This window comes from Porites lutea, chromosome 10 (genome assembly GCF_958299795.1).
Source record: "Porites lutea chromosome 10, jaPorLute2.1, whole genome shotgun sequence".
Taxonomy (NCBI): Eukaryota; Metazoa; Cnidaria; class Anthozoa; order Scleractinia; family Poritidae; genus Porites; species Porites lutea.
The window spans coordinates 28,709,983-28,734,252 of record NC_133210.1 but is presented as its reverse complement, the minus strand read 5'-3'; the positions used below and the strand labels follow the sequence as shown (position 1 = coordinate 28,734,252).

General features: G+C 40.3%; 2 protein-coding genes across 2 annotated transcripts in view; both read left to right on the top strand.

Annotated features, from left to right (window-relative positions):
- The first annotated feature begins 2,476 nt into the window (after positions 1 to 2,476).
- On the top strand, positions 2,477 to 6,897 carry LOC140950429 (uncharacterized). The gene is made up of 2 exons (XM_073399656.1): positions 2,477 to 2,861; positions 5,719 to 6,897. Exons 1-2 carry the CDS (start codon positions 2,687 to 2,689, stop codon positions 6,777 to 6,779), a joined length of 1,236 nt encoding a protein of 411 aa, XP_073255757.1. The 5' UTR covers positions 2,477 to 2,686; the 3' UTR covers positions 6,780 to 6,897.
- A 3,514-nt stretch (positions 6,898 to 10,411) lies between these two features.
- The window catches only part of LOC140951166 (soma ferritin-like), a 15,374-nt gene continuing 1,515 nt past the window's right edge, over positions 10,412 to 24,270 (top strand). Inside the window, exons 1-7 of the mRNA XM_073400387.1 lie at positions 10,412 to 10,540; positions 16,913 to 17,005; positions 18,945 to 18,987; positions 19,786 to 19,904; positions 21,410 to 21,502; positions 22,555 to 22,608; positions 23,775 to 23,894. Coding sequence (XP_073256488.1) covers positions 10,538 to 10,540; positions 16,913 to 17,005; positions 18,945 to 18,987; positions 19,786 to 19,904; positions 21,410 to 21,502; positions 22,555 to 22,608; positions 23,775 to 23,894 — 525 coding nt within the window. The 5' untranslated portion in view covers positions 10,412 to 10,537. The remainder of the gene's footprint in view (positions 10,541 to 16,912; positions 17,006 to 18,944; positions 18,988 to 19,785; positions 19,905 to 21,409; positions 21,503 to 22,554; positions 22,609 to 23,774; positions 23,895 to 24,270) is intronic.

Sequence of the window (24,270 nt, the reverse complement as noted above, 5' to 3'; positions counted from 1 at the left end):
TTTAAGTTAACCTGAATGCTTTGAAAGTTAAGAAAATTGTTTCCACAGAATGATCGCATTGGTCATGGCTCGAGTAGTTGAGGGCTAAGATATTGTAAAGGCCTTGTCTCGCAACCGCAAACTATCGTAGCATGTGAACGGCGAAGAAGGGGTGAAAGTTTGGATCCGGCCCTTCCTAAAAATTACTGAATCCGCCCTTGGGAATGTCGTGGGGGTGAGCACTGCTATGTGGTGGCGAACAAGGGACACGGAGGAGAAGGCGGGAAGAAAAGGTGTCATTCTTCCTCTTTAAAATTTATTGGCCAGGGCACTTTTTTATTTTAAATTTTATGCCCTTTTTTATCTTTTAAACAGGATTGCTGACCTCATCTGAAGAAAACATCACTAAAATAGTCAACTCAACAACAGTAATGAGTCATCAAACAGAGCAAACTACAAATAGTATTGTAGCCCGGTAGCAAGCTCTCCATTTATGAGCGTTGCGAGCCACTCGCGTCTCCTTTCGAGTGCTGCTCTCGCGTGATTTCTCGCGACTCCCCCAAATGAAGAGCTTTCTAGCAGGGTAATAGTATTGCGCTGAACCTCAGTTATGTCCTCGCCGTCTTCAGTTGTGCTTAGGAGATCGTCTCCGAGCAGAGCGCAGACATTATAGACATTAAGCCTTTAAGTCCCAGGAGAGACCAACATCAATTTTCTCCCAACAACATCAATACATCATCAAAAGATAAGGTTATGAGAATTAATAAAATGATCACCTGAGAAAATTCTTTGATCTTTTATCAAATTCTCTCAACTAATTCTTCAAAGAAATATAGGGAGAACAGTTTGGAGAATTTGTACGTGGATATTGGGGCATAGAGGGTTAATATCATATCCTGGGCTTTCATAGCCTCCCCGCAGACGTCCGTTGGGGTTCGTTTGTTGTCACGCATTCATTTCTCCCCACGGAGAAATGAATGCGTGACAACAAACGAACCCCAACGGACGTCTGCGGGGAGGCTAGGGCTTTCAAGACAGGGACTGCTTATCTTTGCACATTATCACTTTACGTGCATGGTAAGACTGACAACTTGGAACAGCTCGCGTAGCGGGCGTTGAAAGGGGTAAGGGATTGGGGGAAGGTAGGGGAAAAGGGAGGGGGATTTTTCCCATTCGCGCTTTTCTCCACCCCCTCCCCCTCCCTCTCCCCCTGCCCTCCCGCTCCCCTCTTTCTGCCTGCCACGCAGGCTAGCTTGGAACCGGAATGGGGAATCTTAGTATTTCTCATGTAATTAGCAGTGAATAAACTTCAGTTATTAACTCGTATTCGTTTGCTTAAGTAAACTATTAGGACCTACGCTGCGACGTCCATGAAAACGTCGCTTGAAAATAGCTGAAAATAGACTTGGTATCCTTTCAAACTATTTCACGATTACCCCAAGTCGCTCTGTTTAATACATAAAAGAAGGGAATTTATGTTAGAGCTGAAGAGAGGGGGCCCCGCCCGAGTTCAGACCAAGATGTTGGAATTTATCTCCTTGCTATTCGAGTTCTCAGGTAAACTTAAAATTTTGTCATTTCACGTCGTAGTCGTGCAGGGACGGCAAAGAAATGTACAAAAAAGCGTGATGCACGTGCAAGGTTGTTGTTTTGCACATTAAACCTATTGCTTTTTTGACGTTCCCCTTCCCGTTGCCTTCGTAGTTTTGTACAGCCCCTATTGTTTTTACACCGAGAGAGTTAACGTAGGTTCTTATTGTGTTTCGGCAATGAACCTTCTCTAATCTAATGCGGACTCGTGTACTAGGTTGGGAGTCCACGTCGGTCTTCCTTCCTGCCGGTGAACGGCGCGAACGCGGAGCGGTTTAGACAGCCGAAAACTGAGCAGTTATAGACGAGCAAAGATGCTGCTGCAAATGGCCATGTGCCGACTTTCATTTTCGTTTTCATTCATTTTTCATTCATTTTCATTTTCATCTAGAGGCGGGTTTTAAAATTTTTTCGGATGATAGTAATGTAAACGATACAAAAACGTTAACGTGGACGGAAAACATTTTATCTGTTTTCAAAGCGAAAAAAAAAACATCATTTCGTTCAGTTCCTCTATATGGGTTTCGTAGAAGAAAGCAGTTGACATTTTTTTTTTCACTCTTTCCCAATGCTATTTATTTTATTATAATTTTAACGTTATGTTACCCTAGCGAATAGCGCTTTGTATTTTACCGAAATCATGAATAAAATTAACTGATCTTTCACGCATGAGAAATTAACATGGCGTGACAAGCGATTACGGTGGAAGTCGATCAAGGAAGCTCGAAGAGGAATGGCGAGGCAATTTAAATCCAATCAAAATTTGGACATTGATTGAAGCTCTTTACAAGCAGATGAGACATTAACTCTTGACGTCTTCTTTAGTGGGTCAAGCGGCGGAAATCTCTCTAAAAGACCATTTAGTTAACGAGGAATGTCATTTTTAATAAAACACGTCCGTGAGGCCTCACACTATCCCATTGTTTGCGTAAATTAAAACCCAATAGAAACATTTATTGCAGACAAAGGTCCTGAATGTTAATGTATCTGTTGCCAGAGCGACGATGGACATACTCGATAATTGAACATCTTCATTCTCAACAGCACAATCTTGGGGTATTCGAGAATAGCCATCTGTTCAGTTCGATAAATTTTGGAAAGCTTTGGAGCTCGAGAAATGAGTAACAATCAAGACGAAAGCGACGAAGAGAGCTCTAGAAAGCGCCTTACAGTTCCTAGCGGCTTTAGAAACCTACTTGAAAATCTCACCTTGGAAATTTTGCGGTCGAACCCAAGTGACATTTACAAATTTGCGGCTGAGTATTTTAAATCAAGGTTGCAGGAAAGACAAGGTAGGCGTATTGTACAATACTGTTGTTATATCTGTAATCGTATTTGTAGGACTTGTAGTTTAAGAATGAAGAGTCGGTCGTTCGAGGTACAAGACAAGCGCTTGGATTTTCGCGAGGTCTTTATCAATAACACAGTTACTCAAACATGCGTCACTCGGCGCTGTTCACACTTCCAAAAACAACATTCGAACTGATTTTGTTTCCTTCCAAGTTTTAGTACCACGTGTATCGAAACAAGATTTCGTATTTGCCCCCTATCCTTCTGAAAATCAATAGTACAGTTTCTCAAAAGCTTTCAAACATGGAAAGTCCTATCAGTTTTTACATCAGTGGTCCTGTCAGCTGCTCCGTTGACTATTTTTAAAGGACTATCCAGGGTGATCAGTTTTGTTTATGTTTTCTCGCGAGTTACAAAATATTTTGAAGCAAAAAGTGGCATTTGATCACCTTGTCAATCCTTGTAATTTTGAACGTTAAATACGGCTTCAGTCCTGTTGATATGAAATTGTCAAGACGGTACAGGAGCAATCGACACGTCGAATGATAATGAATGAGTCGCCCCTACTGGGCCAATTTCGATGTCAGGGTAATTTTCGGTTCATTAAGAAAATCAAACGAGTTTCTCTAAATTGAAAATTATACATTATCTTTTAAAGTTCGTCATGAATGAAATCAATAAGAACTTGCCGAAGCTCTGGCGAAGTGTGACTGCCTATTTATTTTGAGTCCTTAAGAGAAACACTGTGGTCCATTGTGACTGACGAAAGTGTGGTTTTTCAGCTGTCCCCGACAATGTTTACATCTCTTAGTCACTGTTTTGCAAAGTAAATCGGACTTTAGATGTACGTTAGGGTTAAATAAATGCAGATTTGTGTTATAAAATACTTTTTTTTTTCACTTTCGAATCTCCTTTGAATCGTCAGCACAAGTTATGGTTTTTCTCCCACGAACTCAAACGTTTATCATAACTACTTTTACATTACTTTAATTCCATACCGAATGGGCTTTAGAGGAAGGGAACAGCTAAGCCCACGTTGAAGGAACTTATAATAAGAAAGAAGCCTATAAAAAATAATAATAAAAAAACTGGTATAACTTAAAACCGGAAAAAAAAAAAGAAAGAAAAATTGGTAATCCGCAAAAATTAACTCCACGGTCAAATTTAATTTATATCGGTTTCAAGTAAAAACGTTTGACTGTAGATATTGACAGTATTGACTGTGGGAAAAAGGGACCCTGTAAAAGACAGGGATCAAATCCGGGGATCAAATTTATTAATTGACCATATATTAAAGAGAGCGAGATCTGAGGAAATTGTATTTTTTTTTCTGATGTTGTTTCACCTTATTTCGGCTTAGATAAATACAACAAATCTGAATGCAATTTAGTTAAGAATCGCAACTTTTAACTTATTTCCAAGACGAAAAACCAGTTACAGCAACTAATTAGTTCAAGCAAAATGCCGGTCATTTCCGTGATTGTTAATCCTAATATGTAACTCGATTTTTGAAGGGTAGGTTAACCACGGTTTCACCAAGATTATAATCAAAATGCGATCAAAGAGGTTTGCTCTCATTGCAGTGAAACTACTGTTTTAATTTTAAAGACAAGAAGATGGTTTAGACTTTGAAATATTTGTTTTCACCAAGCAGGAAAATACCATTTGAAACGAAAGTGAAAAATTATTTTAACCTCTCATTTTGCAACTGCTGATAACGGTATATTTTTGCCTATCTAACGAGGTATCGGAGATTGAGTTGTTGCTGAATATTGTTTAAATATATGTTTTACACCTGCAATGTTCCCAATGATTTACTGAAATGAAAATTTTTCTTTTAACCATAAAATTTCTTATTAGTTATTCACGATTTGCACATCTGCCAAAACACACCTTGCTTGCACCCCAAAATTTTGCCGCATAAGCATAGTGTTACATTTCTCTCGGGACCACTGTAATACCCTATCGATATATCCAAAAGAGTATCGAATAGAATTTCCGCGAATTTTTCTCTTAAAAAATGGGTTTAGAAGCATCTCTCCAGTCAGAAGTAATTAGGTTCGATACTATTGCTCCAGTTCTTGAAAATGAGCGTTTGAAAATTTCCAACCTACAGGGAAATTCGCAGCGATTTAAGTGGTAAAGGGCCAAATGGGAGGTTTTTTGGCCCGACAAGCTCCAAAATTACACTATCAACGGAAAAGAAATGGAGAAAAAGAGGCTAATAGCTGACCGGCGCGTCTCCAGTAGCGATCCCATAAATAATAGCGGGACGCATCTCGGTTCCAGTCCCCTTCTCGTATCTAAAGTGGCGATTTCCCCGAAGAAGTCAGGATGTGCCCGACGAAATATTGGAAAGAAAAAGCCTAAGCTATTTGCTGTACAACCAGCCTTGCGTTTTTACTGTTTGTTTACAACAATGAAAATTTGCTGATTAGATCCAGCAGGATCCGCACCTTTGTTTTGTACGTTGACCCTAGCTACTTGTGACAATATCACCACCCCATGCAACCTTATCCTGCTTGCTGTTCAGGTTACGTCTTCACGGAAACTGTCTCAGTATTGTCTTTAAAAAATAACTAAAATAACGGAAGAAGTATCCGAATAGTTTCTATCATTTTTAACTTAGTGGTGGGTCTGCCCTTTATTGATCTTTTTTTGACACTCGATTCAGAATGGTTCTTAATCCCCATAAAAAGGAGGAAAAAAACCGCGAAAATTGAAGACTTGATGGTCGTTCCGTAGCAGATGGAAACTCTCTCTGACCACCACTCATTTCATCTATATAAACAACGCTTAGCTTTTAACTTCATGAAAGTGCTTTGTTTAAGCTTTTCTTTTTAAATATTTTTAACGCAGAGCGAGGATTTGATGATTGCCTTTTGGGGTCACAAATAGATGGATATTATCGCTACGAACCGTTTGGAAGCAAGCAGGAGAGTCTTGATAAAGCGGCCACGAAAATTCAATCTTCTTTCCGTGGCCACAGGGCAAGGCAAGAGATTCGAAAGGGCAACGTCGCATCCGAAGAAAACGACGCAGAAAAAATCCAGGGAGTGGTCGATGGTTTTGGCGGGAAACAATACGGCAGTAAGGAACACGCGGCTGCCGTTCAGATACAAGCTGGTTGCCGTGGTTACATTACTCGTAAAGAGCTGAAGATGCGAGACGAGGCCGCGATCAAAATTCAAGCTGGTTATCGAGGTTACGCGGTCCGGAAAGGGTTGAAAGAGGGCTCCGTAAGGTCAAACTTGGATAGAGTCGACGAAGAAGTTCCAAAGGCTAATGAGGACAATGAGGAGTTAGAGAGTAATGAAGAGGTAGAAGCCGCGGCTATTAAAATTCAGTCCGCATTCAGGGGCCATCGAACAAGGGAAGCAGTGCTCAGTAAAAAAGAAAAGGAAGAGAACGCTACTGACACCAAAGAGGAAGGCAACAGAGCGACAGAAAGGGAGCGTGATCTGTCTGCTATTAAAATCCAGTCAAGCTATCGTGGTTACCACACCAGAAAACAGATACAAGAAAGGGGGGAAGCAGCCACGAAAATTCAAGCTTATTACAAAGGTTACAGGGTCCGAGGGCTTCGTCGTGCGCAGTCGGAAGCTGCCGTCAAGATACAAAGTTACTACCGAGGATATAAGGCAAGAGAACAGTTTAAAAAGAGTTATTCCTCGAAAAACTTCCTGGCCGTTTCAAACGACGATGAGTTTGCCCTTCACAGGGACAGTCGAACATCGTTCAGTCTTCCCGAAGGCGTGAAATTTGAGGGAACCCTTGACGAGGACAGCGACTCGGAGATCGATAAGATGGTGGATCAGTTGGAAGAAAAGCAGAAATTGAAAGCAATCGAAGAAGCTTCGAGTCCCGATGCTGCAACGAAAGACAAGGGCGGTGAAGATAAACCAACTGCTGATTCATAAAATGATAATGAATGATACAATGGGTTTTCAGGGATTTCATTCGTAGACAAAAACTTATGAACCACCTTGAACAGCATTAATTACAACAAGGAATTAACTGCTAATACAGTAGTCTCAAAGCAAGCTACAAACGTTTACTTGGAAGACTTAGTGGTGGCATACGGGGGAGGGGGGAGGGGGTGATCGCTCAGAAGAATCGAAACACGGGGTTTTCTTCCGAGAAGAGGTCCGGTCACATCTACTTTAGGGAAGATAATCAGTTTATTGCATGCGATTTTAAAGTTACGATATGTGTAAATATGTGTCTTGTCACTTAAAGGTTAGTTCTTCGTATTTTCCACGTAGTGTTTTACGTACAGCGAAAATTCTAGGGGAAAGCGGGATTTGAGAACCCCTATTGTGGACCCTCCTTTTTGGGGGAAAAAATCCGTTAAAAATGGGAAATTTTACCATTTTTTAGATGTTCGAAAACCCTAGGAGAGGCAGGCAAGCAAGAAACTTTACAAAAAATGTTCCGAAAATTCTGGATCTCAAATCGTCTTCCGAAAATTAACGCCGGGTGGCCCTGTTAAGGGATATTTTATCGCGATGTAATGTCGGGTATCATGAATATTCTTTTATTAGTTATTTAGAATTACATTACAAGTTCGACGTTTAAAATAATCATCAACATAAACCTTCCTCTGTCATGAATTCGTTCTTAAACAAATTTGTTCTATTTTAGTACCATTGCGCGACTTCCACGACAACCCGTTTATCGCAAAATAATGTTCAATTAGGATTTCCAACAAGGCTTGTTTACATTGAAAAATATCGCATGGTTTGATATTTAAACCTTAACTTGACCCCTTGCCTTGATTTCCATAACTCCTCCTCTTCTATCCTTATTTTGGTTGTTTTTTTTAAGCTCATTTCCCGTGTTTTCGATCGAATTCACACAGTTGATGGTTTTTACTTGTAATTTAAAATATTTTAATAAAAATAGTGTAGAATATCTCCCATTTGTCCTCTGAGTTTTTCGATCACTTCCGTACACTCTTTTTTTTTATAAGAATGTTGTTTTTCCGGCCCAGGCTGAATATTCTTATTTTTCTGCCGATTTTAGGCTGAAAATATTCTTGTATTATTCTTAAATTATTAGCTTATGACATTTCCGTTTTAGAATTTATTGGGGTATCAACTCAAGTGTTTGGTATCTAGATCTGTGCTGAATACTGTACATATGTATTACATGTACCGTTCATCGAACTGTCATTAGCGTTGAACATTTTGCTATAGCTAGTGCAGGTTTATTCGTTTTGTTGGCTAGTTTCGCCGTTCAGAGAAAGGAATAATTTTATACGGTTAAGTTAAATACATAAAATTGTATTGTATTTACAGATGCTTCAACACACAAAATTATATCTATCCTTTTCAAAATCTCAGCCTCGGCTTTATTCTTAAAATATTCTTAAAATTTCGCAAATTTCAGCCTCGATATTCTTATAAAATATATTCTTATGAAAAAAAAAAGAAAAAAAAAGAGAGTAGTTAATTTACGGAAAAGTTTTAGCCAATCATTTTCGATGAAGCAGCTTAACACCCTCCGTAAATCGACAACAACCTTAGATTTTCAAACTGTAAATTTAGTATTTTCCTTTCTCAGCAGTTACCTTGTAATTTTTATATTGGTCACCTCGTTTTATATTGACTAGACAACCCAAACTTGATACTGAAAATTCGGGTTGAAAGATCACTTTGACTGGTCTGGTCATTTCAGTCGGTCGGACCGAAATGTCCTTTTCCATTTGACAAAATTGTTTCCCCCAATACCGCTCTTTTGTATCCTGCTTGCAAGAAGTCTGTGGAACCGGAAAATGTACCGTTCCACTTTGTCTGCTACACAGCCTTTTTTAGTGTCGTCACGCAACGCTCCTCCCCACACAGGGGAGGAGCGTTGCGTGACGACACTAAAAACGGCTGTGTAGCAGACTCGTTCCACTGGGCACGTGAAAATTGAGTGTTGTGAAATTTCCGAAATTTCAAACCTGAATTTTTGTTGAATGGAAAGCGCCCCTCGTCTCACTAGTATGTCACCGGTATGTCATCGGTAGGGTACATTTGACCCATGTACCCGTGTGGTAAATAAACAAAAAAATGCAAGGCTGACAATAAGCTACAATACTGCAAAGGGCTGATGTGGTAAATAATTACACCAAAGTCACGTGAAACTACACGTGAAATCTCACACTCAGAAGATGAAGTTATAAGGTACAGTTCAAGGTTCATCTAAGCGGTTTAAATCGTCTGGTGATAGAGTTTAGCATCTATTTGTGAGGTCAGGAGCCCATTTGATGGGTAAGCTTCTCTTGCTTTACGGCGTATAGTAAGTGTAGGTTGAAGTTCAAATAGAATAAGTTCTTTGTCTGTGATCGAGTGGCCAGGTTGGTTGAAGTGCGGAGGAACTGACACTATCGAAATCCTGCAAAATATATCGTCTTTATCGGGCACCAGATATGGCGTGTAGTGGATTACCCAGCAGGGGGGGGGGGGGGGGGGGGGGTTCGGGGTGGAGCAATCCAGATTTCAAGTGACAAGGATGATTGAAGGATTTTTTTGGGTTTGAAACTTTGGAGTCCGGGATTTTTTTGGGTAAGCAAATTTGGCAAACATTTTTTTGAGTGGCTTAATTTAAGTAGGGATTTTTTTGGGGTATTTAAAACAATCTGAAGACTCGTGGTAGTACTCGTGTGACAACCTCAGATAGCATCATGAAGAAAAAAAAAACAATCAATATTTTTTTTTTTGTTATATCATTTAATGCCTTCTGGAAATTTTTAAGGCTCAGAAATTCGGCATGGGATTTTTTGGGGGTTAAGTTTTTGTTCAGGGATTTTCTGGGGCTTTGTTGGCAGCCCTAGGGAGTTTTTTGGATTTTGATTTTTGCCCCCTTTCGATGATCCCTGTCACTTGAAATCCGGTGTACCCGCCCCCCCCCCCCCCCCCCGGAGTGGATTGTTCATTCCCTGTTCGGTATGTTCCCTGTTTCCTTTTAGCGTTGTTAGTAGAGGAGACTGGTTAGGAACGGTAAACATCTAAGTTGAAAACAATGGTCCTGTGGTTTATGTTGGAGGCTCCCTGACCGTACACAATCCTTTGTTTTCTGTTCACAAATTATGACTGAATAAATTAATGCCATGTTTCTATTGGTCAATAACGGAATGCTACTGAACGTTGTGCACGGTCAGGTCCAAAAAAGCTAACAAAAACCTATGACAAAGGGTTAACCTGCGTAGCAGGCGTCGAAAGGGGAAGGGGATAGGGAAAAAGGGAAAAGGAAGGGGGTAGGGGAGAGAGGGGAAGGGCTCCCTTCCCTTTCCCCTCCTTCGTGCTTTTCTCCCTCCCCCCCTCCCTCCCCTTTTTGCACCTGCCACGCAGGCTACAAAGGGTTTCCCAACCAGTCCTCTTTAATTGACTCTGTTTTGAGAGAGAGACCTGAAGGCCGGCTGACATTTGTCCTTTCACACCTCACTCTCTTGCATAATAAATTAATAAATCTTAATCCCTTGAGAATGTTATCTCACTTCTTATTGGTGGACATTAAATTGTCACATGATATGACTGAAATAAACAATAACGTACAAGACAACACCCAGGTATAAATTTTGTAAGAGACAGCTAATTGACAGCACTCTAACAGCAAAGGAAAGCCCAGATAAATTTGACGGTTCTCAGTTACAGTGTTCTCTAGGACCGATCAAGCATCTACCAAAGCAAAAATGGTGAGTCTGTAGTTAGATATATCTTATTCAGCACTCGATTCTTCCAGGAACGGAAATTACAAAGACCTTCACGCTGTTGGCGCGACATTGCAAAAGTGTCAGAGCTTCATTGTCTACCTACGAAATTTTTGTACTTTGCATCAGATCGCATGAGATAAATGCTTTGCATCGTCTTTTCGGCTTGGATACAAAACAGCTGAGTTAGTTGTTCGTTTGTTTAGATGAAAACAGCTCTAAGGTTTCGAACGATCTGTTTATTATTATGCGTAGACGCCGATAAATGAATATATTTTGCGTGATCAAAGCCGGGATCTAGCGCGCGACGGTACATACGATAGATTTTCTTTCGCGATGAGCGTCTCCTTTAGTTTTCCGCAAGGCAAATTCTTTTTAGCATGGCTAAAGTATTTTAAACTGCGAGCAGTCCCTCATTATGGTCACGCGAGCAAGGAAATTGAGCAAAGCGAGCGAAAGAAAAATTGCCCTGCTGAGCTTAGACCCGACTGACTCGTAGTCTTAAAGTATTCCATCGTACCTCATTTGTTGAAGAAGACGACAAAAGTATGTTACATTTTGAAATTAGAAAGCTGGCTTGTAATGAAAAATTGAATTCCATTTGTAACCTGTTATAACTGAATTAATTTAGCGGGTGTCCGGCCGGAGGCATATAATATTAAAGCATGGAAGCAATTTTCTGAATTTTTAAACCTGAACAGAATGCAGGGCAAATTTTCAAGGTATATTCGTTTGGGTGGCTCGGCGGTTCGGTAGTTCCGACTGAAGAGCCACCAAGTCTTGCATTGACTTATGCTTTATATGTACCTCGCTGGCTGTCTAACACTAATCTTTTTCGCTTTTTAAATACTTGTCATGACTAGTGAGCCACCGCGCCACAATCTTTTGCAAACGTTCATTGGAAATTCACTAGAACAAACATTTATTGTGTTGTCTCTTTACACAGTCTATCACCGTAACCGATTATGGGTAGTACAGAACCCCGATACAGTAAAAACCCGCGTATAAGAACCAAAAATTTAAGAACCTGTTGTGCTTAAATTTTCATTTTAAACCCACTTTTCATAGGAACCTATTTCGCACCTATTTAGCCTAAAATTATATATAGGTTCTTATTTGACAAAAATGAAGGCATGGTTGAAATGCAACACAGCATTTTATGGACGCTACATGAAAAACATGCTAGTATTTTGGAAAGATAAATTTATTGTATGGTTATCATCTAAACTGTATTCTAGATAATTATTTAATGCTGCAATAAATTCCATGTCACATATTCCCTGTAGTAGTTATCTGTGCCAATTGCTAGTGCCCCTATCAAATTAAGAACCTATTTAAAAACCTAAGCAGCCTAAAATCCCACTCAATACCATTTCTAGCTATTTCTATAAGAATCTATTTAGGCTAAGTTGGAAAACTAGGTTCTTGTGCGCGGGTATTTACTGTAACTCAAACTCCGCGCTAACTCAAACTAAGTCCAATTTCCCTTGGATTTCACCCATCTTGTCAGGCATTCTCGAACTCGGATAACTCGAATTGCCCGCTAACGCGAATTAAATTTCCTTTCCCTTGATCAGAAAGTCACTGAAAATTACCCTGATAACTCGAATACTGGTTCTTATAACTCTACTTGAATAATCAGTAAAAACACTAAATCTAACACTGTTTTTTGAAGAGGATTAAACAGTTACAGCAATTTGATTTTAATGGGGGAACGAACAGATCACGTTTTGTTATAAAAAATGCCAAATCATGTTACCGTTTCTGATAAATAGGTTTTAAAACCTGCATTGCAGTAGCACTGTACACTACCGGAAGTGCTGAAAAATCAGTAACTATCAATTTTTAACATTAAAAATTGAATTTTGCAATCGACCCCGAAACTGTTATCGTTTGCCTTAGCTTCAGAGTTCGAGTTACCAGGGTTCTACTGAAGTTGAAATTCTAAAGAAACAAATTGCAATGTCATGGTATGGAAATTTGCCAATATCTTGGCCCCCCGGGCGGTACAATGAGCCTGAAAACCAAGTCACTTACTTTAACCCTTGATCATGCGGATGCCTTTGACTGACCAAGTAAAATTCGCTTAAAAGTTACGTCAGGGGACAATTTATATTGAGAGTGGCTGGTATAATATTTCGCGAAAGGAAAAAGCACTTGAAATTATACTGCAAACCGGAAGTCACGCGCTAACTCACATCGGAATGAAGATCCTTTGTCATACCGCGTGGTCGCCATAAAACCTTTCAATAACCGGAAGTCACGAGTCAACTCAGATTTTCTACACACGTATAAAGAAGACCACCAAAATGTGAATCTAATTTAACTTTTCTAAGCAAAAACAAAGCAATTTAAAACCTTAAATGCAGGGAATATAGTTGGAAAAGGCTGCCCCATCTGATCGTAAATGTTATATATAGGTAAATTAAAATCTGCTCAACCGACGGGTTTGCGAACCTCGGACTTCCGATCAGTCAAGCAAAAACCGATAATCCTTGCATAGCAAAACTTCCTAACTGTTGCTCCGATTTTTTTCGAACCAGTCTATCGTTTGCTCTCATCTGTAAGAGCCGGATCTTAGGGTCGAGTATGTATATCAGATGAAGCTGCTTTAATTTCCTACCCCTAAAAGCTTAACATAGTTACGTAATGTGCAGTTTGTAGCCTTGTATTCGTTCACTTCACGCTCCCTTGTTTCAAGATTAAATTTAAGAATTGATTGAGAATACCGGTCTCATTTTGTACGGTCAAACTGCAAGCAACAGGATTAAATTTCCTGAATATTTGTAAGAATCTTGCCGCTCGAACTCACGTGCGGGCGCGGCTGTCACGTGCTGGTTGCAGGTGAATTCGGGCGTTTTCCATTTACTGACAACAATTTTATTGACTTTATCTTCGACATGAAGACTTCAGTACCAAAACAGTCAATATAACAACAAATGAAACAAGGTAAAATAAATAGAGGATATTACACGGTGGCGCGAAGATATGAAATTTATTTTGCCACGAGAAAATAAAATTCATATCTTCAAGCCGCCGTGTAATGTTCTTTTTATTATATGGACATAATGACATCGATAAAATAATAGAGGGAAATTACCAAAATTACGTCATCGATAAACTCACGCGTGAGTCGGGTCCTGGATGTTGTTTTTATGAAATTTACGAGTGGTATATTTTCCAGTAAAACACTCGTGTCTATATAATAAAAGGCACCAAAACCAAAACTTTCGGAAACTTTCATGGAAAGGTCCATCAAGAAAAGGCAGTGTTCCATTTGACACAAGTTCCATTCGTTTATGCCAGAGGGGGTTGGGGGCTGGCTGGTTTATGCTCTCGTCACCAAAATTCAAGATGGCGGCACTTACACAGATATCGCGGTGAATAGATCGTTTTCGCTGTCACCCAACAAAAACAAAATTGGAAACCATCCAGTGGAACAAACATAAGAAAGTGAAATGTTATAAAAGACTGAAATATAAACGATTTGTCAAAGTTTCAGGTCTTTATGGCCCACAGTTTCCGAGTCATTGGCCGAAACGTTTCATGCACCTTTGTAGAGCTTTGCATGGAGACGCCATCTTGGTGTACCGTTTTGGTCCACCAATATGGCCGCCGGGAATCAACAAAAACATCTGGAGTTCACTTTTTCTAGAAAAGCTATTTCTTTTCCCTCGAGAACGAACATACGTGCGCATAAACATATCTTCTAATACTTGAAATGGTTATACTGCTGAAAATCAAGAGGAGAGACTTTTTCAACGAGACAGCATTCGTATTTTGGTGTCACGCACTGTAAAAACTCGGAAGTTCAAATTGCTGTATTTTCGAAATGAAATATGCTACAGGAATGGAAACTTGTACAAAGATTTATTTTTTGTTTATCTTCAACGTAGTGTAAAAAAAAATTCCATTAACATCCCAACCGGAATTTCTGGAATTTCTTGGTAGATGGAAGCGCTCTTTACCTCGCCATCCCTGTGGGCTCGAAATCAGCGAGGCGGGAACAGTCCTCGGGACAAGAATTTAACAAGCACCAGTAAAATCCGCCAAAAAAAGTGGCCGCAAACGCGCGTCCTACTCTCGCTCGAAATGCACATTTCCCGGCCTTCCCCGGTTAGGGGGAGGGAGACAGGGGAACCTACCCGGGCCCCGAGGCCTTCAAATCCTGACCCCGTTCAAGACAAAAGCTTTCATTTTGCTGCCCTGAAAGACCATTTTTCATGATCCTTATTCATTCAAAAACTAACATGGTAGAATCCGATAAATAATATGTGCACCCTGGTCAATGAAGATACAGTACAAGGGGCCCACACAAACTCTTACTAATCAAAGTAAACGCACTATTTTTGACTGAATAGTTGTGTTTTGTCCCTCTTGTCATTCTTATAGCTTAAGACAGGGAATTTAGCGATTTAAAGGGTTTTACATCGGACGTTTACCTCAAAGGTGTGAACGGTCACACGGTTTGTGTGGGTACCCTGTGGACGCAAAACAAACTATGTACAGTGGAACCTCGAGTTAACGGAACAACAGCGTAACGAATTCCTCGCCTAGTAATGGAAAATAATTGAAGAAGAACCTCGATATAACGAAACCTTGTTTATAGGAGACATATGTTTCCAGTCCCCGTGCCCTTAGTTATATCGAGGGTCCACAGTAACTTTTTTTAACTTGGACTTTAAAATATTTAAGACCCGGGACCCTCCTAAAACAACACTCTCTTCAGCGGTACATCCCGCTTAGGCCGAAAAAGGCCTCGATATACTATATAATATGACAGGTAGCGAAGTTTTTTAAAATATGAAGCGCATACGATAGGTAGCTGTTCTAAACGGGTAATGGTAGCCTGAGATAATGTCCTCCATATATCTGAAGCCCTCTTAGGAGTTGTGAGGTGTACATATGTCCCTAGTCTGAATTTCAAAACCCATCATTTCGCGTATTGAGGGAGGAGCCATGTCCTTATTTGGTATTTCACGATTATATTTAACAATTATTCCACGAGTTCGCGTTGGATATGAGATGTAGCCATATCCATATCTCATATCCAACAAGCGCGGGAGGATAATTGTTTTATTAAAAACGCCCACCAAATATCGAAAATTCTTCCCGACGTTATTTGTAAAAACAACCGATTTTCAGCTTGTTTTTAATTTTGAGGAGACGCGTACGGTTACCATGTTTGGAGAGCATGATATAATGGCTCATATAGCTACCGACACTGAGGTGAATAATTGTTTTAGTAAATACTAAAACAGTGAGATAATTGAGCACAAACATGATGACTTTAAACTCATTTACTGTTGCCAACGATTACAATTTTGGCGCGCAATGATCGAACGGCCGCGGTCGTCGCTTCTTCTTGCCGACAAATAAAACTTGTGAAGGCATTTGTTTACCTCTTGCGGGGAAATTTCTTCCAAAGGAGTTGTGAATTTTTGTATTTAAAATCATTCTGTTAAAAGGATTATTAAATTTAGTTTTAAGCTTATTTATGAACATGTCAACTAAATAAAGTAACGCAAGACTTAAGCTTAATTTGCATTTGTAAACAACAAACTTTTTCACCGGTTTTGTCGATAAATTCAAGTCAAAAAGACAAAGCTTTACCTGTTAAAACTTCTCAACCGAACTTCGTCACCTTCATCATGTATTTCGGGAACAGCTTGCTTGATTAGTTGTGAAACTTCGTTGTTTGGTGCAACAGCAAACCGGGAAGGCATTTTGCTCGGAACTTACGCGAGTTTGGCGTCGCTCGCTCGGAGGAACTGGAGGCGAATCAGTGAATAGTGCTGTGCGAGGATATTCGCTGATTGAGTAGCCAATCAGAGCGCGCGAAAAACACTATCCACTGTTTCAGAATATACTACCGATTATATGCCCCCTCGGTTATAAGCCCCACTCCAGCTTTTCTTTTCTTGAATTCGATTTATTACGACGTTTTGAAGCTTAACTAAAAACCAGTCAACGTTAAACCTATTTTGAGCAGCCCTGCTATATCCCGATTCGGAGCGCCTTTTTTGAGTCCTATTATAAACCTCCCCCGGATGTAAGCCCCTTTGTTTATAATCCTTTACGAAGATGTTCAAGGACTTTAAGCTCCAGGGCCCAGTTGTTCAAAGGCCGATTAGCGCTTAACCCGGGTTTCTTTTTCTTATGTTCAAAAGCTTTTTCTTGGATAACTTTCTCTGTTATTTTTAGAGCTTCCAATCATCAACTTGTAGACAAAAAGAATTAATCTGAATTCAAATCTCGCACTAACCCTGGGTTATCTTAACCCAGCTTTGAACAACTCGGCCCAGGCTTATAAGCGGTAGTTAACGGTATGTTATACTGTGATCTGATTTTTTGCAGCTCCCTCTCGCTTTCCTGGCCAGTCTTCTTCTCGGAGTTGATGTTGCTTGTGGAAAAAATAAGGAATGCAATCTAAACGCCCACATAAACGAGGTAGATGCACAAACTCAAATAGCACGTGTCGAACCACGTGCCTTGTGATGTCTTCAGAACGTTGTAACGATCACATCCTCTTACTGTGAGAAGTGTCACGTCAAGTTACCATGGTAGCAAATTTTCTGGAAGTTTCTTGACCGAGACGTCCCCCTTTGCATTGTCGAACGCACGGGAAGTTCATAAGTGTCAACTTTTTTTCCTTTTTTTTTTTCTGCCATATTTGCAGGACCACGGTTTGTTGAGATCTAGACATTTTGCTACCATGGCAAACATGGCAGGTATCGTCAAAAAAGTCTATTCATGTGGAACTATTATCATTCAATAATAGTAATGCTCTAAGTTTTCAATTATTGTATTGCTATGGGCTATAACCGTAGTTAGTAGAGGAGACTTGTTATGAAGACGGCAAACAAAGAAAGAAGTTAAGGGTAGGTTTATAGAGAGGTCAGCATGTGAATGAAAAATTTGGAAGTTAAATTATTATCGTAAGCTACGATTCTAAAGCTAAACATTATTTTTCTGACCTTTCAACATTTTCACCTAGACCATAATGCACCTTGTTTATCCCCCTGCAATTTTGCAAAACTTTTGTTTCTAATTTTTTCCTGGGCATTACAGTCGTCCCAAGACAAATCGAAAACAATAATAATGCAAAGTTCGTGGGGGTAAACAAGGTGCATTATGGTCTATTTGAAAATGGTGAATCTCAAAAAGTCTCCGCCGTTCCTTCCCCCTCTCCCAATTTGACCAGCTGTAGATAATATATCCTTTTCAAAAAGTAACTTAAACTGAGGTCCTCAGCGAGAGTCAGAGTCGAATGAGTCTTTTTGCTAGTTTTTTTTTCTGTAGTGTTGAATCTATAACATGATATATATATGAATAGCCGTTTTTATGCTAGACGCATTCAACTTCTGAGACGTTTAAGTCGACTGGTGTAAAAACGGGACGCATAAAAGTTGACGATAACTTTGAAAAAGTTTTCTAGGAAAATACACAACCTTGGCTCTTCTCCGTCGTCTCAAGACGAGTTGGTCAAAAAGCGTCCTAGTTTAGGGTGTCCCGTTTTCATACTATGGGCATTTAACATCTGAGACGTTTAAGTCGTCTGTTAAGTGTGCCTGAACGACGCACTTAACAGAAGACTTAAATGTCGTCAGATGTTAAATACGTCTGTCATATTTACAGTCTTTATACTAGACCTTAACGTCTCCAGCATATCATTTTATTCCCAATATATTGTCCAAAATCTAGATCCCAGAGTTCGTACACGTCTTGAAAACCCTTGAAAGCCCCTGAATTTTAAGAGTCCTTTTCGAGGCCTTGAAAATGTTTGAATTGCTCCTTCATTCATTTGGTCTTTGAACGACCGTAAATTTTAATTGAGGAACATTCAAACCTCCTAAAACTTTGGCAAATACCAGTTTTAAGCCAACAGAATATAATCGGCATCGAGGAAATGAAAGTTAAGTATAGACTCACAGACGAATTTTCATAAAGATCCCTGAAAAATGGTTGCCCTTAAGAACAAAGGCCCATTATTATCGGAATATATATACTGATAGTTTATGTGGAACGTGTGTTAAAAGTAATTAATTAGGTCTTTGAAGTTTAAAAATGTGGTCCTTGAAAATCCTTGAAAAGTTCCTGAATTTTATTTGGGAGGACAGTTTACGAACCCTGCGATCCTTGCCTGCGTGCAGACGTCTCCTATTTCCTTTGTTGAACGCGGAAATAGTCTGCACGCAGGCAATGCGATTTAAGAAATTCTGAATTTCGTAAGATGCTGTAGGTCTACAATAGTTCTGCTGAAGACGTGTAATGTGATTATGAAAGAACTTTTTTCGGATTTTTGGACACAAATTTCATGTAATGAACGCGAAAACAAAACATATCGTTGGCTTACAGGGATTTCTATTTCACATGACAATTTTTTCAGGCTCACGCCAGCTGGCATTATTCTCACGACATGGACCCGTATGGTGAGTTCGCATTGTTTAAGATCAGGAAAACAACAACTTTTCACGTGCACGCTCTCTGTACATTTCTTTGCCGTCGTTGCCCGATTACGACGTGAAACTTACTAGTTTCACTTTTTATGGAGGACACCTAGAACACAAGACAAGGCGTAATGCACGTGCGGAGTTGTTGTTTTGCCAGTCTAAACCTATTGCTTTTTTGACGTTCTCGTTGCCGTCGCCGTCGTCGTTGCTTCTTACGCGGTCTCCCCAAATCTTCCAAATGGAAAGTGAAAGAAGAGGAAGAATTACTTACCGCAGTGAATTTACTTTGTCTGACTATAGGTGATGTTGCACGGGACGATTTGCAACGACGACTTTTAGCACAACACGGCTTGGCAATGTTGGAACAATATTTGACGAGCGCAATATGAACACCATAACCGTCTAAATGTTTTTGTACGGTAAAGACGCGATTGCATGGATACTTGGTAAATGAGCTAGAAGGCGCTATTTTGGATTTGGTTAAGTAGCTCTCTGCGCATGGGCAGATGTTAAAACCTCGGAGAGACGTTTATATTCAACCAGATTCGACGGTCACGCGTGAACAGAGCGAAAATATTGAACGGTTTCGTGTGAACGAAGTGTCCGGTCAAAATTTTTAGCCAGTCGAAAATTTGTCCGGTGCTTTGTGAAGGTAGTCATTGGTTTAATAAAAAGAAATGAAATAAAATATAACAATAAAAATTTTTGGATACTCATGTTGTCTTAGGTGTCTCGATCGGGATAAAAAACGCTAATACTCCATGATTTCTTCCACAGGAAACAATGCTACTCACTCTCCTTTGCCGAATGTGTCTCCATTCAATAAGATAAGCGAGGCGGAGATTAACAAGCAGATTAACAGAGAGCTGTTCGCCCATTACACCTACTTGTCCATGGTAAGACTGAAAATATAGGATGTATTGACGTAAAATACTCCTGATTCACACGCAAGTGGTCTTGCTTGGCAAGGTTGCCTCCCACTCAGACGTTCTTAAGCCCATTGCAAACAAACGGACGCAACATTGAAATCGTTGGCCAACAACTTTGAGCATTGTTGGACGTTATATGTTAAGTCCGTTGTCACACCCTGTTGCACGTTCTTGTTGTTAGGAGTTGTTGCGCAAAGTTTGAAACCCGGTCAAACTTAAGCGCCAACAGCTCCCAACATTTCTGTTGTTCCGTGATCGCACAACACCGCCAACACGGACGCAACAACTGCCAACATTGTTGACCCAACAATGTTGGGAGTTGTACGTTGCGTCCGTCAGCGCGTTGCTTTAGAACTTCGTCACGCGTTCCAGGCGAGTCCAATGGTGACCAAAATCAATTTTCTCCGAACAATATCCATACTTGATTAAGAGGAAATAGTACGAGAATTAATAAAATGATCACCAAAGGACAAAATACTTTGATCTTTTAACAAATTCTCGCAACTAATGTTTCAAGAAATGTATGGAGATCACTCTGGAGGATTTCTATGCGGATATTGTGACTTAAAGGATTAAACAACGCACCTGCTTGATACCGAAATCAAGAGTCGAGTGTCCGCATTACGGACGTATCTGCATTATAGATTGGATTGTTTAGCACCAGTTCGGAGGTGTGTGTCCATTATGTAGAGGTGTCTGCCGCTATATATAGGTGTCTGTTCATTATGTACAGATGTCGGTAAGCTTTGCATTGTCTAAGAGTTATGTTATGTGGACAATAGCTGACAGAAAAATGAGAGTAATTGACCGCTGTTATTTTGCGTGATATCATTAAGCTGTTTTTCTATTAGTAATTTCCGCAGACATGTCCGGAGATAAACCTAGTGATTAATCGAACCAACCACGAACAACTACGCGGTTTTTTTCTAAATCAATCCTTGTGTAACTAATCGGATGCGGGTTAAAAAAGAAAAAAGGACAATTGAAAGAGAGAGTTGAGTGGAAGCGAACGTGTTTGTTGTAAAACTAAGAGATCGTGGTTTATATTGGAATAAAACGTGGAAATCTACTTTATCGTGACTTTTGTTGGAGAGCACTGTTCTTGGAGGCGAACAATTCTCCAAACAGATGCCTGTCCCTTATATAGAGATGTCTGTCCGTTTTATAGAAGTGTCTGTTCGTTATATAGTGGTGTCTGCCGCTATGTATATGTGTCTGTTCATTATGCACAGTTTTCTGTCCGTTATGTACAGATGCCTGTCCCTCATATAGAGGTGTCTGTCCGTAATACAGATATGTCTGTCCGTTATATAGAGGTGTCTGTTCGTGTCTGTTCGAACCAATCACGAACAACTACGCGGTTTTTTTATATACAGAGGTTTCTGTCCGTTAAGTTCTGGTGTCTGTTGGTTATAGAGGTCTCTGTGTTTCTTAGTAGAAGTTCGACTGTAAATCCTTTGCTTCTTATTCAGGCCATGCACTTTAACCGTGACGACATCAACCTTCCTGGATTCCACAAGTTCTTCTTGGAGTCGGCAGAGGAAGAGATGAAGCATGCTCAGAAGGTTATTTTGACTTACTTTTTTTACTTTTTTGAACTCTTACCGTAAAGTTACCAAAGTAACGACCCCTTTAAAGTAGCAATCCTTCGAAAGTAGCGATAAAATTTCACAGGTGTTAGCAAATGCCAAAAGTAGCGACCCTTCGAAAGTAGAGACTTCAAAAGTGATTTCTCTTCTTGCTAGAAATAACGGAAATTATAGTTACAACAAGCTAAACTAAACTGATCCGAGATTTACTTTTCAACGGTTATAATGATCTTTGATATTCCTTTATGTAACTCAGATGGTACATTACATCTTTTTTTCATAAAGTCTTCCTTTCGTCTTTGAAGAAACGAAGAGAAAAGGCAGAGAAAATGCCTTGTTTCTTTCGCCCCCTTCCCATCGTTTCTTTGTTTGACGACTTACGTACTTTACAAAAGAAAAAAAAAATGTAAATTGTAATTTGTTTACCCTTGGAGCACTAAGGACTTCATAAGAACTCGTTGAAACGTGTCCGTGCGTTCCAGATCGAATTGGAATTTGAAAGTGTTGGTTTTTGAGGAGAGAGGAAAACCGGAGTACCCGGAGAAAAACCTCTCGGAGCAAGGGAAAGAACCAACAACAAACTCAACCCACATATGGCGTCGGCGCCAGGATTCGAACCCGGGCCACATTGGTGGAAGGTGAGTGCTCTCACCACTGCGCCACCCTTGCTCCCTCCCTTACAAAACACAAATTAAAAACAACCCCCAAAAGCAGCGCGCCACGAAGGCTAAGAAGAGAATGATGGAAACTAGGCTTAACTGCGAATTTGGCGGCACGCTCAAAAACAGACTAGAGGGGTAAGGGACGAATAAGTGGAAAGGCTGGAACAGTATAAGCGTGTTTTCAACCATTAAGGCCCTGTCCAATAAAATTTCCATCGTTTGAGCGTTTTAGTATGGACTGTGAAAACGAATCGAATACGCTTCGTATGGACGCATATTTCCGTTTTGAAAAAAAATCCGGATACGTGTAGACGGGGTCTAAGTCAAATTGATACACTAATTGAACTTTCTTATATTTGCACACAGTTTATGAAATATCAGAACTTGCGTGGAGGACGTGTTATGTTGCATCACATAATGGTAAGATATTTGCTATTCTTCAGCGCAAAAAAGGAAACAACAACAACAAAGCTTTCTAAAACATCACCACTAAAAAAAAGTTCCCGTTATTTACCCTCGGCAGTTTTATTGCGCTAATGCTAGTAGGGCCGAGCAAATTCTTGAAACAAATAATTTTAATCAAACATAATGGGGTCAAGAATCCCAACTGGCCGGAGGCAAAGCAGCTGGCTATTTACCGAGAACAAATCCAGCTTGCGGTCAGGGCGGCTGGATTTGAACTCGAGGCTTCCGAATTGCAAGTGCAGCGCTCTAACCACTCGGCCACCCTGCCTCTCTATGGAAAGGCTGGCTATTATATCCATCGCCGTCAGTCAAAAAGCGAAAGACATCAATTTGCTCAGTGCCTTCCAAAATGAGCGAACGAGCGCGGTTTTCCTCTTAAACTGTCAGCAAAGGAAGTAATCGCCAGAATGATTGAAGGTGATGTCTTGGATAGTTATGTTTGAGTCTGTGGACCAAATGTTTGTACTGTAACCATTCAAATGAAACCTCTTTAATAATACTTAAGCATGGTTCTATTTGTGTTTCAGCATTTGGCTAAATGAAACTTGAAAATTTTGTTGAATATTTTTTACTTAAGCTGCTTTAGAGAGTGTAAGGGGTAATTGTAGTTTGTTTACTCTCAAAACACTCGGGTCGGGGAACTCATAATTTGTTATCGGGATTTAAAGGTTTTTAAGGAAACTGACAAACCGATGTACTCAGAAAAAAGTTTTCAGTGCAACTCCCAAGGGAGAAAAACAACAAACAAAGTAAACGCACACATGCCGCCATCTCCGAGAATCAATTCTTGGACGCAGTGGAGAGAAAAAAAAAACGCTTCTTTCCTGAGTTTCAAACATTCGCTTGACTCCTCGAGAAAGCGATTGTCTGGAGAAATGGTACGGCCCCAAAAATTTGTTAGTAGAATCCTTTGCTGTGTAGCTTCAGTTGACAATTCATTTTATTTTTTTCTGAACAACCGTTTTACGGAAATTATTCGACATTAGATTCTCATACAAACACTGTTATTTCTCACGCGGTTGCCTGCTCGTCAAGATCGCTTCTAAACCGTGACAAGGTCTATTCTCCATCGACACCAGAAGCTCAGCTGTCTTAAAAATGGTGTTTTTTCTTTTTAACAGAAACCTTGTGAGAATCACTGGGGAAATGGTTTAGACGCTATGACGCACGCCTATCACCTTGAATTGGAGGTATACCAGGCATTAGTAGACATCCATAAGAAGGCATCGGATGATCCTCAGGTAAAGAACTTAGTTTCTCTGAAACCACTCACTCACTCACGGCTCACTAACTAGCCTGTCTGGCAGGCGTTTAAAAGAGAAGGGAAAGAGGATTGCAAGCGCGCGGAAACGCCAAGGACACGCGAGGGTTCCCCTCCTCCCTTCTCCCTCGGGCGCGGTCTCGCGCCCAAATGCCCTTTCGAACGCCTGCCAGTCAGTCTACTCACTCACTCACTCAATTTCTTCATCCTGTCTGGGAGGCCGCGCAGATCTGGCAACATGTTGTTTTTTCTGGGTGGGGTTGTTAGCCTCACGCCCAACCCCTAACAAGGGGGACCAGGTGCTGCTGTTAGTCTGTCCTCCCCCTTGTAACCTATCCGGCAAGGGTTGTCCTCGC

Bases quoted from the DNA above. Each gene is read 5' to 3' on its own strand.
- LOC140950429 (XM_073399656.1), top strand. From the start codon at position 2,687: ATGAGTAACAATCAAGACGAAAGCGACGAAGAGAGCTCTAGAAAGCGC. The intron at 2,862-5,718 runs GTAGGCGTATTG...TTTTTAACGCAG, and splicing joins AAGGTTGCAGGAAAGACAAG to AGCGAGGATTTGATGATTGC.